General features: G+C 31.5%; 1 protein-coding gene across 2 annotated transcripts in view; it reads left to right on the top strand.

Annotated features, from left to right (window-relative positions):
* LOC110032864 (probable CDP-diacylglycerol--inositol 3-phosphatidyltransferase 2) overlaps window positions 1-12,904 on the top strand; it is a 60,704-nt gene extending 47,800 nt beyond the window's left edge. The window contains exons 11-12 of one of the 2 annotated variants that reach the window (XR_002294884.1): window positions 11,311-11,486; window positions 12,639-12,904. Coding sequence is in view for 1 of the 2 variants with exons in the window: in XM_020736635.1 (XP_020592294.1) it covers window positions 12,639-12,689 (51 nt within the window). In the remaining variant the exon portion in view is untranslated. The remainder of the gene's footprint in view (window positions 1-11,310; window positions 11,487-12,638) is intronic. The other variant, XM_020736635.1, reaches the window with a different exon arrangement.
* Window positions 12,905-13,183: the final 279 nt, after the last annotated feature.

Genomic DNA, 13,183 nt, shown 5'->3' on the forward strand with positions numbered 1-13,183 from the left:
TGTTTAATAGCGTTTGTTACTTTATCCCACATCACATTTGCTTCTTCATGAATATCCCAAATTTTGAAATCTTGAAATTTACTCATAAAAATAATTTTATTTGTGTATTTTAAGTTTCTCCATCTAATTTTGCAATGATGAGTCCTAGTATTTTTTATTTTATAACTCTTAACTTTAAAATATAAAACTAATAGACGATGTTGGGTATTTAAATTATCACTTATTTAAATTAATCACTTGGAATTACCTTACAATCTTTACAATCACGACGATCTCTTCTTCTCATAAGAAAATAATCAATTTGTGTTTTATTAGATCCACTCTTATAAGTAATAAGATGTTCATCCATTTTCTTGAATAAAGTATTAATAATAACAAAATCATACGCTAAAACAAAATCTAAAATAGCTCTACCTTCTTCATTTGTTACTCCAAAACCGTAGCCACCATGAATATTTCTGAAATCTTCTACCACTCTATCGACATGTCTATTTAAATCTCCTCCAATAAAAATTCTTTCTTCAAGATTAAGTATTAACATTTAATAAATAACATATATTAATTACATTAATTAACATGGTAAAACCCTACATTTCACCATTGCAAGGTTTGGCCGCACCTTTCCAAATGAAACTAGGTTCAGTCCGACTCTTCTCGCTCAATTCAGTACACACAGGCCTCCTCTCTGTTTGTTTTTTCCTTCGTGCAGAAAGCCATCAACACAAAGCTTCAAAGCTTTTGTCTTCTTCTCCATGAGATGCAAGGGCTGCACAATACTTCCTCCTTGCACACAAAATCACCTTATTTTAGACGCACGTAAGTACGCTCAGGTTATAAGGCCTTCTTCTTCTCAATCACATGTGTTTTGTCTTCCCTCGCTCCTCTTCATTCTCACTCTTTGCTCACTCTGTCGTTCTATCCATTATATTCTTTAGTTTGATTAAGGAATCTTGTATAATTAAAACTATCGATAGTAACTACTTTGAATTAAACCATTCATTAGATAAACATTTTATTTTAATTAATTTTTTTAAAATACAATTATTAAAATGAAGTTTCGCCATCAAAATTCATGAATTTCACACCAATTAATCATTATATAGATGAAACATGAAGCGATAATAAAATTATGTTTCTTGTTATGTGATAACTAAAATATATGATAAATCCAACATTTGAATTAACTTAATTCAACGGAACAATCCTTAAACATCTAAAACATAATAACTAAAATGACACTTAGTTTCTGAAATTAAAGTACACAAAGATATTCAACATTAGATAACTAACATGTCACCCTTATGACAAACACTTATCATACTCTATGCATTAGTGTTAGTAGCAACATGTTTTTTAGGTTCCTGATGAGTTAAAGAATAAGCTCTTGGTTGAATGTTCTATTTTGGTTGCTCATTATGAGTCACTTTACCAGCTTCTGTTATCCTCTGCTGATCACTTATAGAAGAGATCTCTCTTGAAAATTTCTTTGAGCTTAATGTCTTCTTGAGTTAGCATTTGATATAGATATTTGAGCAAAATTAGGACAGTTTTTTATTTGATGTTGAGACTGTTTGCGTAAGTAACACAACTTTAAATTAAACAGGCATTCACCACGATGTCGCTTCTTACACTACATGACTCGATAGTGATGCTACTAGCCTGATTATTAATTCCTTGAACGTATGCGTTTATCTTCTTTTCAATGCACTCTCCAAAATGAACTATTGGTGCCCCCACACTTTCGAGTCTGCTGAAAATCAATTTCCAATTTTCTAGCTCTTTCCTCCAACATTCAATAATCTTCAATCCCAAGTTACACTAGTGACTAGTTGATTGGTTCTTTCAATTCAGAAAGGAATATCTGACATTTCTTCTCTGCATTTGGAATGCTTTGTGATGTATATCTCGACAACATAATATACTCCGCTTCATACTGTATAGCCGCCTTTTCTCCCTGCACCAACCTGATAAATTTGTCCTACATTGGCCTTCAGGCAAAAATAGGCACAAACTAATTTCTAATTAGCTCGACACAGTTTTTCTAGTTAATAGACCCACTTAGTATATCTCCCAACCTGTCTTGACGTTGCCCTTGCTACAATATTTCTATTTCTCCATCGAAGCAAAAATGCAACTAGAGGCACCTTACTGTCATTTGAGCTAAACATACTGTCTAAAATCTTCTCTATTTTCATAAGCCAATTTTTCAGTCTATTGGCCCTTCAGTTCCCCTAAACAGTGGCGCCTTTAAATTTTGGAATGACTTCAGTTATTTATTTATGGTAAATGTGCCATGGTTTCCATTAGACTAATTTATAAAGTCCTGAATAAGTTGGGCCATAACTGTCATTATATGGGCCTGGACATTTGTATTCACTGTGACATTTGGTGGTAATTCTTCTCCCATCACCTGAGCATCCTCAATCTCATCTTAAGCATCCATTTGTTTAAGATAAAAAAATATTGTTATCTAGTTAGAGTTAACTTGACTCAAATTAGTTAGATCACTAAAGATTAATATTCACAATTATCCTAATGGTTCTTTTATTAAATTTTATGTTACTTAAACTAAACCCTTTCTCTGATATGATTCTGTCACGACTCGACCCGGGACTTAGAAATAACCAAAGCCAAAATAAATGGTTGAACGTTGAAATTAAATTTTCTATTATTTTATTTATGTTACTAACAGTTTAATATCCAAATATTAATTGAAAGAGTCACTAATGAAAATAATTTAATCAACAAATAAAAGTTTAGGTTTCCCATTGCTTATATTGCTTTCCAAACACACATCTCTAGACTTCTATCATATTCAAAAACTTAAAACTGAAATATTAAAATAAGAATGAGTTATCTAAGATAACCTAGTAGAATAATCAAACTTTTAAACTACAGTAACCTATAGACATGAAGATAATATGTATGTTTGTTTTAAATGATTCGTTATAAAAATTCATTTAATAATTCAATGCATGTATTATTGACATTTACTCGATAATGTTAATAAAAAACTCTATACACATTAACTTTAATTTTACTTTTCACATTTTAATCTTCAACTTACGTTTTACTTCATACTCTTAACATTCACATATGTCTTAAGTGCCCTGTCAAAATATAACCAAACACACCTCCGACGAATATTATCTCATTGGTATAACAGTTTGTGATCTAAATTACACTATCGTTTGAGGTGAAAATATGTCTTCTCGCTTCCCACTGATATTTTTCCGTCGGCACAGTGGTTAACGATCTAAATATCACAAATTTTTTGAGTGATAGGAAAATATGTACGCAAACGGGTACATTCGCGTCCCCTTTCTGAGCGAACTTCTACTCTTTTTTTCACGAACAAACAATCTTGTATAAAACATTTTAATTTCATTTTTCAAGGCATACATTACTTTTTTTTGAGATACTTTGCATTCCTTTATTGATGAATAAATGCATTTTATTGGAATTAAAATACAAAAATAACAAGCCTTTATCCCACGATGTGGGGTCAGCTGCATGAATCCTTTTTCTCCATTGCGTCCTATAGAGGGTTTTTTTTCATTTAATTACAGAAGATTAAGATCATGTTTAATACAATATGCCCAAGTATTTTAAGCTCAACCTTTGCCCTTCTTAACACAAATCGAATCTAAAGCATCTACTTTCCTAACCGGATCATCAGATGGCCAACGTTTTATGTGACCAAACCATCTAAGAAGAATTTTTTTTAATCTTATCCGCAACTGGAGCTACACCAACCCTTTCATGGATATATGCATTTCATATTTTATGTCTAACGGTCTGTTTGGGGCAGCTACAGCTTGTCCAGCTTGTCCAGCTTATCCAGATAAGTTGTTGATACAGATAAGCAGCTGATCCGATAAGTTGGCTAGTTGTTTGGTTTGTGTGTTTTAATACAGTTGATTTGTAGTTGTTTTTAGATAAATGACCATTCCGCCCTTGATATGGATAAACTGTTTAGTTGCTTGGTTTGTGCGTTTGTAAAACTGTTGATTTGCAGTTTTTTGTGTGGATAAACGACCATTCCGACGCATGCATTGCTTCTGTTTACACCAGAACTGTAACAACTACACATTTGACAATTGAGAATAGAAAAAATCATTTCATAACAGGACTAACGACTACACAATTTATAGTTGAGAACAGAAAAAACCATTTCACAACATTATAAAGTTATGATGTACATCTCACTTAAAATTGAGTATCAAGATACCTAATTAAATCCAAATATATTGCTTCTCAAGTAGTGTCCACATGCATAAAATTCCTAATTATATTGCATTGTTGCACAATGACATTATTTCTAAACTCATAGAAAAACATCATAAAAGACATCCTAAACTCGAAATTATAGATCTATTAAGCAAAGAAAACAAGCACAAAAACTAAAATGCAGAAACAATCACATACATGCACTCAATTCCAATGTCTTTACATATCTAACGCCTAAATTCTACCTTTTACATTTATTCCAGCCAAATATTTCATATCCCAAAAAATAGCACTACTTTATCTTTTAAAAAGTGAGATCTACCTTTTCATGCATTGGCAAGCAATCATATGCGTAAAAAAATTGAACTTTAAGTATGAGATATGTAAATACATAAGAATTGAATGGTATTTATGCAAATACTTGAAAGAAATTTCAAAGAGTAATCTTCACAGGATCAATTGAATCACCCACCTTCAATTCCCAAGGTCTGAATCCTACATTTGCCTCTTCAACTCATCATTTGCCTTCCTCAAGAACACCGATCCACTCCCTTCTCCAGTATCCAAATAATCATAAGGAATCGCAGCCTTCAAGCCTTGCCTCACCCCACATTGACTATCCACCAACCTCAAATCAACTTCATCTTCCTCCCCAAAACCCCTCCATCTCCAACTCCTCCCAAGTGAACAACAATGGCAAAGTAAACGCCCTCATGGATTAAAATCCAAAACCTTAACCCTCCCATCTACAGTAGCATACACATCAAAGCTATAATCTTCATGCCCAAACCTAGTCCCGACAACTTCATCAAAGAAATCCTCAACCAGGCGCCTCAACTCCCGCCGCCGATCGAGAAGCGAAAGATAAAACGTTGTGACCTCCCTCTAAAAGATTCCAATGAGGTGGTGACGACGAACGAATCAACGGAACTTCATTTTGGGGTGAAGTGCGGGGTAGAATTTGCCGATGGCAGGGAAGGAGAAAGAAGGAGAGGAGGAAGACAAGAGGTGATCGTGAGCGAGAGGGGTAGAGGCGTAAAACGAGCGAGGGCAGCTGCGGGCGAACGCGGATCACGGGCATAACCCCGTGATCATATGTAAACGAAAATGCAAAATGGGGTTTTGGGATAATCTCTCAAAACGTGTAAAACAAACAGTTAGACGACGTTCTGAAAACACTGCCCACACTTATAAACTGCTCTAAACGGACCCTAAGTGTCAATCCACTCATCCACCTAAGCATTCTCATCTAAACAACACTTAATTTTGTTTTATGCTTCTCTTTTAAAAACCAACATTCTGCGCCATAGAGCACTGCAGGTGTCACCACCATCTTATAAAATTTTTCTTCAAGTTTAAACGGTACTTTTATATGACAAAATAAGCTAGATGCATTCAACCACTTCAATCAACTAACTTTAATTCCACTAGTAACATACCCATCTATATCTCCATCACTTTGAACGATAGATCCGATATATCTAAAACATTCACTCCTTTTAATGATTTGATCACTTATAGCTACAACTCTGCCATTAGAGCCACTACTACTAAAATTAAATTCATTGTATTCAGTTTTAGATCTACTCAAATGAAGGTCTTTAGACTCCAATGTGGACCTCCATAATTCATGTTTTTTATGAATTATTTCTCTAATCTTATCCACAAGAAGAATATAATTAGCGAATAGCATACACCATGGTATGTCATCCTGAAAATGTCCAGTAAGAGCATGCATAACTAAAGCAAAAGAGATATGGGTTTAAAGTCGATCAGTGATTTAATCCAATTGAAATAGGAAAATACACTATCAATCCTCCTATTCGAACACAATAACTCTAGTTTACATATCTTTAATAACTCTAATATAAGTCATATCAACACCTTTCTTCTCTAGAACTGTCCAATGAACTCTCTTCGAACCGTATCGTTAGTTTTTTTTTTAATTCAACGAAATTCATATGTAGATCGTCCTTACTGTCTCTGTATTTCTCTATCAAAACTCTAAATAAATGTATAGCTTCTATAGTAGACTGCTCGACATAAATTCAAACTGATAATGAGATATTTTTATATCACGTCTTAACCTATGTTTAATTATCCTCTCATATAATTTTAAAGTATGACACATCAACTTAATTTCTCTGCAATTTGCACACTTTTGTGCATTCCCTTTATTCTTAAAGATGAGGACCATGATACTCTTCCCTTACTCCTCAGGCTTTTTTTAGTTTTTAAAATAATATTAAAGAATTTAACAAGCCAAGAAACTCCCAAATCTCCTAGATACTTCCAAATTTCAATTAAGATATCATCTAGTCAAACTAATTTTCCACTCTTTGTTTTTCTTAATGTCCCATCGACTTCTTTTTTTACTAATGTGATGATAAAAATAATTGTTTTATTATTATCAACAATATTAAAATCACTAAGGTCAATTGTATTTTAAACTTTTCATTAAAATAATTATCAAAATAGCTTACTCACCTATGTTGGATATCCCATCTAAGAAAAAACATTTTTTGATTTTCATCTTTAATATGCCTTGAATTTAATCTTCACTTTTCTTTTCTCTTTGTTTCACTTCATATATTTTTCACAATGTTTGGTATCTAATCTATCATAAAGATCATTAAAAATAAAATTTTTTAGCTTCATAAATTATTCTCTTAGACTCGTTACTGACCACCTTATATTTTTTTCCAGTTCTCTTAGCTTTTATATTTAAATTAATTTTTATAAAACCTTTTATATATTACCTTTTCTTGTACATTATTATTCTACCCTAAAATTATTTTTATTTATAAAAGTTTTTTCTTTTGATTCTTCAAGTATCTTTTTTGCCACTTATTTAATAGTGCTTGATACTTTTATCTCGTATAGAATTAGCTTCTTCATGAACATATAATATCTTGAAATTTTAAAGTTTACTCGTAAAAATAATTATCTTTTATGTGCCCCCTTCTAATTCTTTGATAATTTTTCATTGTATTTTTTGTCTTAAAACTCATCTTAAAACTCAGAACTAATAATTGATATTGAATACTTAACTTTTCACTTGGAACGATCTTATAATATTTACATCCTTGACGCTCTCTTTTACTCGTAAGAAAACAGTCAATTTGGGTTTTATTAGATCCATTCTTATAAGTAATAATATATATCTATTTTCTTAAATAAAGTATTAGCAATAACAAAATTCATATGTAAACAGTTTTGCAACTGTTTTATGTAGAACTTTTAGCGTGCATATTTCTAAAGTTTATGTAATAATCTGTTGTTTTTGTAGGAAAACTAATATGTAATTATTTATGCAGCAGTGTTAATATGCATACTTACTATGATGTACAACTATTTATCATGTATATTTTTCTTGTTTGACATTGTGAAGAATCTATTATAATTTAAATTTAACTAAACTAGAACATAATATAAATTAAACGTATATTTAAAAATAATGAAAAATTACTAAAATTTAAAAATATTATCACCCCACCTAGAGTTTTATTTGATTATCTCACTGACTCCTTCAAATTTTTTATGAGCAGTGCTCTTTTGTCTTAATAGTTGTTATAATGTAATATAATATAATATTAATATTTTAATAAATTAAGTTTAAATTAAATAAATCTAACTTAAATTTTATTTATCTTATATCATATCCTTCAAGGTGATCCACTACCAAATTCAAATATTATTCTGCATGTGATTGTTGACTTTATTTTAAAATAATTCTTATTCTAGTGCTTGATAACTTATAATTTAATTGGCTATGATAAGTTATAAAATAAACATTTACCTGTAATATCAAAACTTTCTTCTCCTTATAATTTAATAGTTTTGTTGCTTACAAATCCAAATATAATTAAATCTAATATTAACTTTTAATAAATAGCATATTAAATACATTAATTAACATAATAAAACCCTGCAATACCTCACTTTCTTGCAAGAATTGGAGGCACCCTTCCAAACGCAACTGGGTTTGGTCCCGTTTTTCTCGCTCAATTCAACGCACACAAGTGTCCTCTCATTTCCTTTGTTCCTTCATGCGGCAAGCCAACAACACAACTTCGAGGCTTCCATATTCTTCCTCTTCTTGTGTAGTAATTGAATTTTTAGTAATAAAAAATTAAAATAATAATAATGATTGAATAGGCAGTAAGGGATAAGCATCTCTACTTTTTTGTCTTTAGGAGTCGCATGCCCCATTGGAACCAAATGAAATAGAGAGATCGAGAGTGCGCGTGTGCATAAGAAATTTTAGGATTTTATGAGAAGAGGAGGAAAAATGAATGATCTCGCCTAGCCCAAGTGGTGTATTAATCGGTTGGTGGAGAAGAAGAGAAGAAAGGAAGAGTAACACATTTTCCTTCCTTACTAGGATTTAGAGAGAGACGAAGCCGTTGTAGGTGTGCGTATCATGAGGAGGAAGGTGTATCGTGCGTGTGAGAGGTTGTCGAACCCTAGCCGAAGGAAAGAGAAGGAAAGAGGACATCTCCTCGCACGTATCGTTCTGGAGTTGAACCTAGCTCAAAGGTAGAAGGGTGGGGAGGCGATTTATGCGTGTGCGAGATTAAGGAGGCATGGCTTTGTGCGAAAGATTAAGGGTACTTATGTGTACAAAAAAAAAAGAATTGAAATATTATTATTGTACAAACTTTTGTGAAATATGAAAGTATATTTAAATGGGAGGAAATGAATTGAAATATGAAAGTATATTTAAATAATTTTAAATTGATATGAAATGATTAAGTCAATCAGGGTTTACCTATTTATGATATTGGAGGGGGACACCATTGTACTTGTGCACGAAAAAAAGAAAAAGATGTAAATGGTAAAAGTATACATTCAGGTGCAAACTTTTGAGGGTACTTATGTGTACAAACTTTTTTGGGTATCTAAAGGTATAACTTTTTGAGGGATTCAGGTATGAATATGATTTTGATATGACTTCTTAAAACGGTTTAAAAAATTGTTTGATATGTTACTATTTTATTAGACTGTTTAGTTTAGATTGATGCTAAACTTTTATTGGTTGGATTGCATTATTGTTTTACTTTCCGATTATCTTATTGCTTTGGTTGAATTTGATTATTGTTTGGTATACTTTGTTGTTTTTCTTAGTGATTCTTTTTTACAATTGGAAGTTATGATTCTTTATTGTATAAAATAAAATAAAAAGAAATAGTTAATTTTGTCTTACCACAATTTATGATTTGGTTAATTCTAAGTTATTAGGTTGGGTTGTGAGACAAGGGCTGTAGCGTGCTTCCTCCTTCCTTCACGCATGAATCACCTTCCTTTGAACCGAGGTTATGAGGCCTCCTCGATCACACACGTTCTCCCTTCCCTCACTCCTCTTCCTCACTCTGTGCTCTCTTATGTGCTCTCTCTCTCTCTCTCTCTCTCTCTGTCTGACGTTCTCTCCTTTCTATTTCATGGTTCTAATGTGGCATCTCGTAAAAATGAAACTATTGAGTCTCTCTCTCTCTCTCTCTCTCTCTCTCTCTCTCTCTCTCTCTCTCTCTCTCTCTCTCTCTCTCTCTCTCTCTCTCTCTCTCTCTCTCTCTCTCTCTCTCTCTCTCTCTCTCTCCTTTCTATTTCATGGTTCTAATGTGGCATCTCGTAAAAAATGAAACTATTGAGATAGTAACCCCTTCAAATCGACCCATACATTAGCTTAAAAAATTATTTTAATTAATTATTTCTCTTTTTTAAAAACTGTAATTACATATTCTACTTTTTCCTAGATATTCGGGTTCAAATATTTATGCATTTATCATTTTTTTACTGGCTTCATATAATTTGAAATACACTCATGTGTATTTCTGTCGTTATTCTTCTACTTAAACAGGGTATAAACTCTATCATCCCATCACAAAAAGATTACTCACTATTATGGGGAATGATGTTCAGCTAGAAGATAAGTTTTATGAAACTTCCCAAAACTAATAAATCCTAATGTTGTACCCCTTCAGGTCTATGCTATTAGGAATAAGCTTGGCTAGAATCTCCAAGAAGTTCAAACCTTAGAACCATTATCCAATTACAATGATCATCCCATCACCGCTACTTTATGTCCCATCTCTCTATATGCATCATTTCAAAAATATGAGATTAAGTTCTTTATTCAAATTAGAGATTTCAAGAGTTTCAGGAGACTTATCCAAACTCGTTATTGCTTTTTTGGTGTTCTGTTTTTTCTTCTTTTTTGTTTTCTCTTCTTATTTTCTATTTTTTCATTCTTTTCATCTTCTTTCATGCTTTCTTCACTTATTTATCTACTAATTCATTATTGGTTGAAATTGTGATTTTCTTTAATCAAATTTTGCTAAAATCAGTATTTTGCCAAATGCATGAATTTCAATTATTGGTGACTTTCTTGATTTTTATTGTAGCCCTTAATTCTTAATAAAAGGCTCCCAAGTATTTTATATTGGATTAATATCTATCAATTTTTCTTTTTTCTCGTTAACCTACTCATTTCTAATTTGGCCTTTTAGATTTTATTTGTTGCATGATTTTTTTCTTTTATTATTTGTTATGTGCATTGGAAATCTTAATCTTATTTGAGATAAATAACGCTTGATCTATGAAAGTGCAGTTTGATTGTTCGGAGTTCATGATTATCTTTTTTTTTTGTGAGGATTTTACTTACAAATTCATCGTTTTTCTGTTTGTTGGCACTTCAATTTTTTTGCATTGCATTCAGTCTTCTTGAAGAATAAATTAGCTCGTTAGATTGTCCTCATCCATTCATCTCTGATATTGATAGCGCACCAAATATTAAATTATTCGATATTTGATTATTAGTTTTAGGTGTTTTTCTTATTTATCTGAATTAAATTTTTTTATTTCTTTTAAATAAATGTAAGTTTTTTCATGACACCTGAATGGTCTTGACTCCAGTAGTATACTTCTGATTTTTAGTGCATTGGTCTTTGAATTTGAGACGAGTCGTCTATGCTATGAAGAATCTATTTTGCTATATTTGTGAGTGTTCAACTTATCATTGATAAAAGTTAGGGGTATTTACATACATGACACACAATTCTTATATTTTTACATTTCTAACAGCTAAACTTTCATAGTTAACTTGCACATCACTCAAGTCGAATTCAAAGACCAATGCACTATAAATAAGAAGATCCAAAGCAATAATCAGAAAAACGATGTATAACTCAAGTCGAATTCAAAGACCAAAGCAATAATCAGGCAGTGCCTCATAAAGCCATCAGGCAGTGAAGTATCAGGTAAAAAATATCACTACTACTTTTTAAATATAAAATACACATTTTCATGCATAGATTTATGAGACTAAATTGTTATAAATATAAATATTAAATTTTATGTGTTACATAGGTAAATAAATAAGAAATTTGTGGTATCTACGTAAATTTCCCTAAGAATAATCGTAATAGGTTATATCTTTAAGGAAAAAAAAAAGATGCTGTACTATATCATTGTTCTGGTAATGCTATTTTTTAGCGGTCGTATCCCTATTTAAATGACTTAGATAAATTGATTACAAATGAAATTAATTCCTTTGTTGTTTCAAGCAGCCCTAGTTTGGGTTTTCTGGTCTCATTTGTGCGAGACAATGAGTTCCTTGTTCCTTAAATCTCTCTATTTTTTTTTCTTTTTCCAACTGGTGATTATCCATTTATTTTTCCACAGAAGTTCAGTTTTCAAACTGCTACAAATTGTTTTTGTTAATGGCCTTTTACATCATAACTGGGTGAGGCTATGTACTAATTATCTGTCATGTGAGCTTCCAAATATTGAGCAGCAAATGTTAGTATTTGCCTACCATAGGTTCTATGAAGATCACTAAAAGCCTTGTGTGTGGGCATGAATTCGTTTTTAAAGGACGTACATCCTTAACACATAAAAGCAGCATTTTTCTTATCAATATGGATGCGGTGGTTGCAAACAATGAAGAACTTAAAATGCTGTTGAAGCTTGTTACCTTATTCGCATGAAAATATTGATTGTAAAAGATATTATTTTTTAGATCATAAAAATATATATGTTAACTTCCTTCACCATGATCTTATTCTCATCTATGTCAATATAAATATTATGATTTGTCGCCTCATTCCAAATTTTGTCTTAAAATTGAGTATATCATGAATGATCGATCTGCAACATCTTTATACAAACTCTCGAGATCAAAGCAATCTTATATTGTTATAATTTTGCATTTTATGTTTTTAAAACTTTTAAAAGAAGCATGCTGCGATAAAATAATACTTCTAACTTGTTATCATTCTCTTCTTTCAAATCAAGGCTCATGTTACAACCACAAATTGCAAATTTTTTATATGTGTGCTCCATGAGTTTGCTACATAAAAATATTCTTTGCACGTTGATGAAATTTTTAATGCGACATTTCTTTGCTTCAGATGAAGACAGCTGCTGATGCGTGCGTGATATATGATATGAAGGAAAGGTGAAGAAGCCATGATCCTCCTCAAAATGGCTGATTTTAGTAGTTTGTAGGATAAAACTTATCCCATGAAGAATATTTTAGTCGATTTGAGGGATTTCTGCTTTCTATTAAATGATACGCTGACAATGAAGGAAATTTACATCTGCAGTTCGCAATTCTTATTGTAAAATTGAAATTGCACTACTAACATTTTAGAAGTGAAATACTCCTTTTTTTTGAGAATAGGTTTAAAACATCAAAGTGCTATGCGTGTACATATGAAAGCTTAGGCGTGAGGTACGTAAATATATAAGAATTGTGTGCTATGCAAATGCTTCTTTTTCTTAACCTTATTTGGGTACATGCATGCACACAAATATCATATATTTACATATCAAGCACCTAAACTTTTATATTTACATTCATAACACTCTTAAGTTTTAATATTACATAAAAAATTCACTTGCGGAAACTTATTGAAGAAAAATTATGTTTGAAACAAAAATATTAGAAATTTAA

The sequence above is a fragment of the Phalaenopsis equestris genome, unplaced genomic scaffold (genome assembly GCF_001263595.1).
Source record: "Phalaenopsis equestris unplaced genomic scaffold, ASM126359v1 Scaffold001041, whole genome shotgun sequence".
Classification (NCBI taxonomy): Eukaryota; Viridiplantae; Streptophyta; class Magnoliopsida; order Asparagales; family Orchidaceae; genus Phalaenopsis; species Phalaenopsis equestris.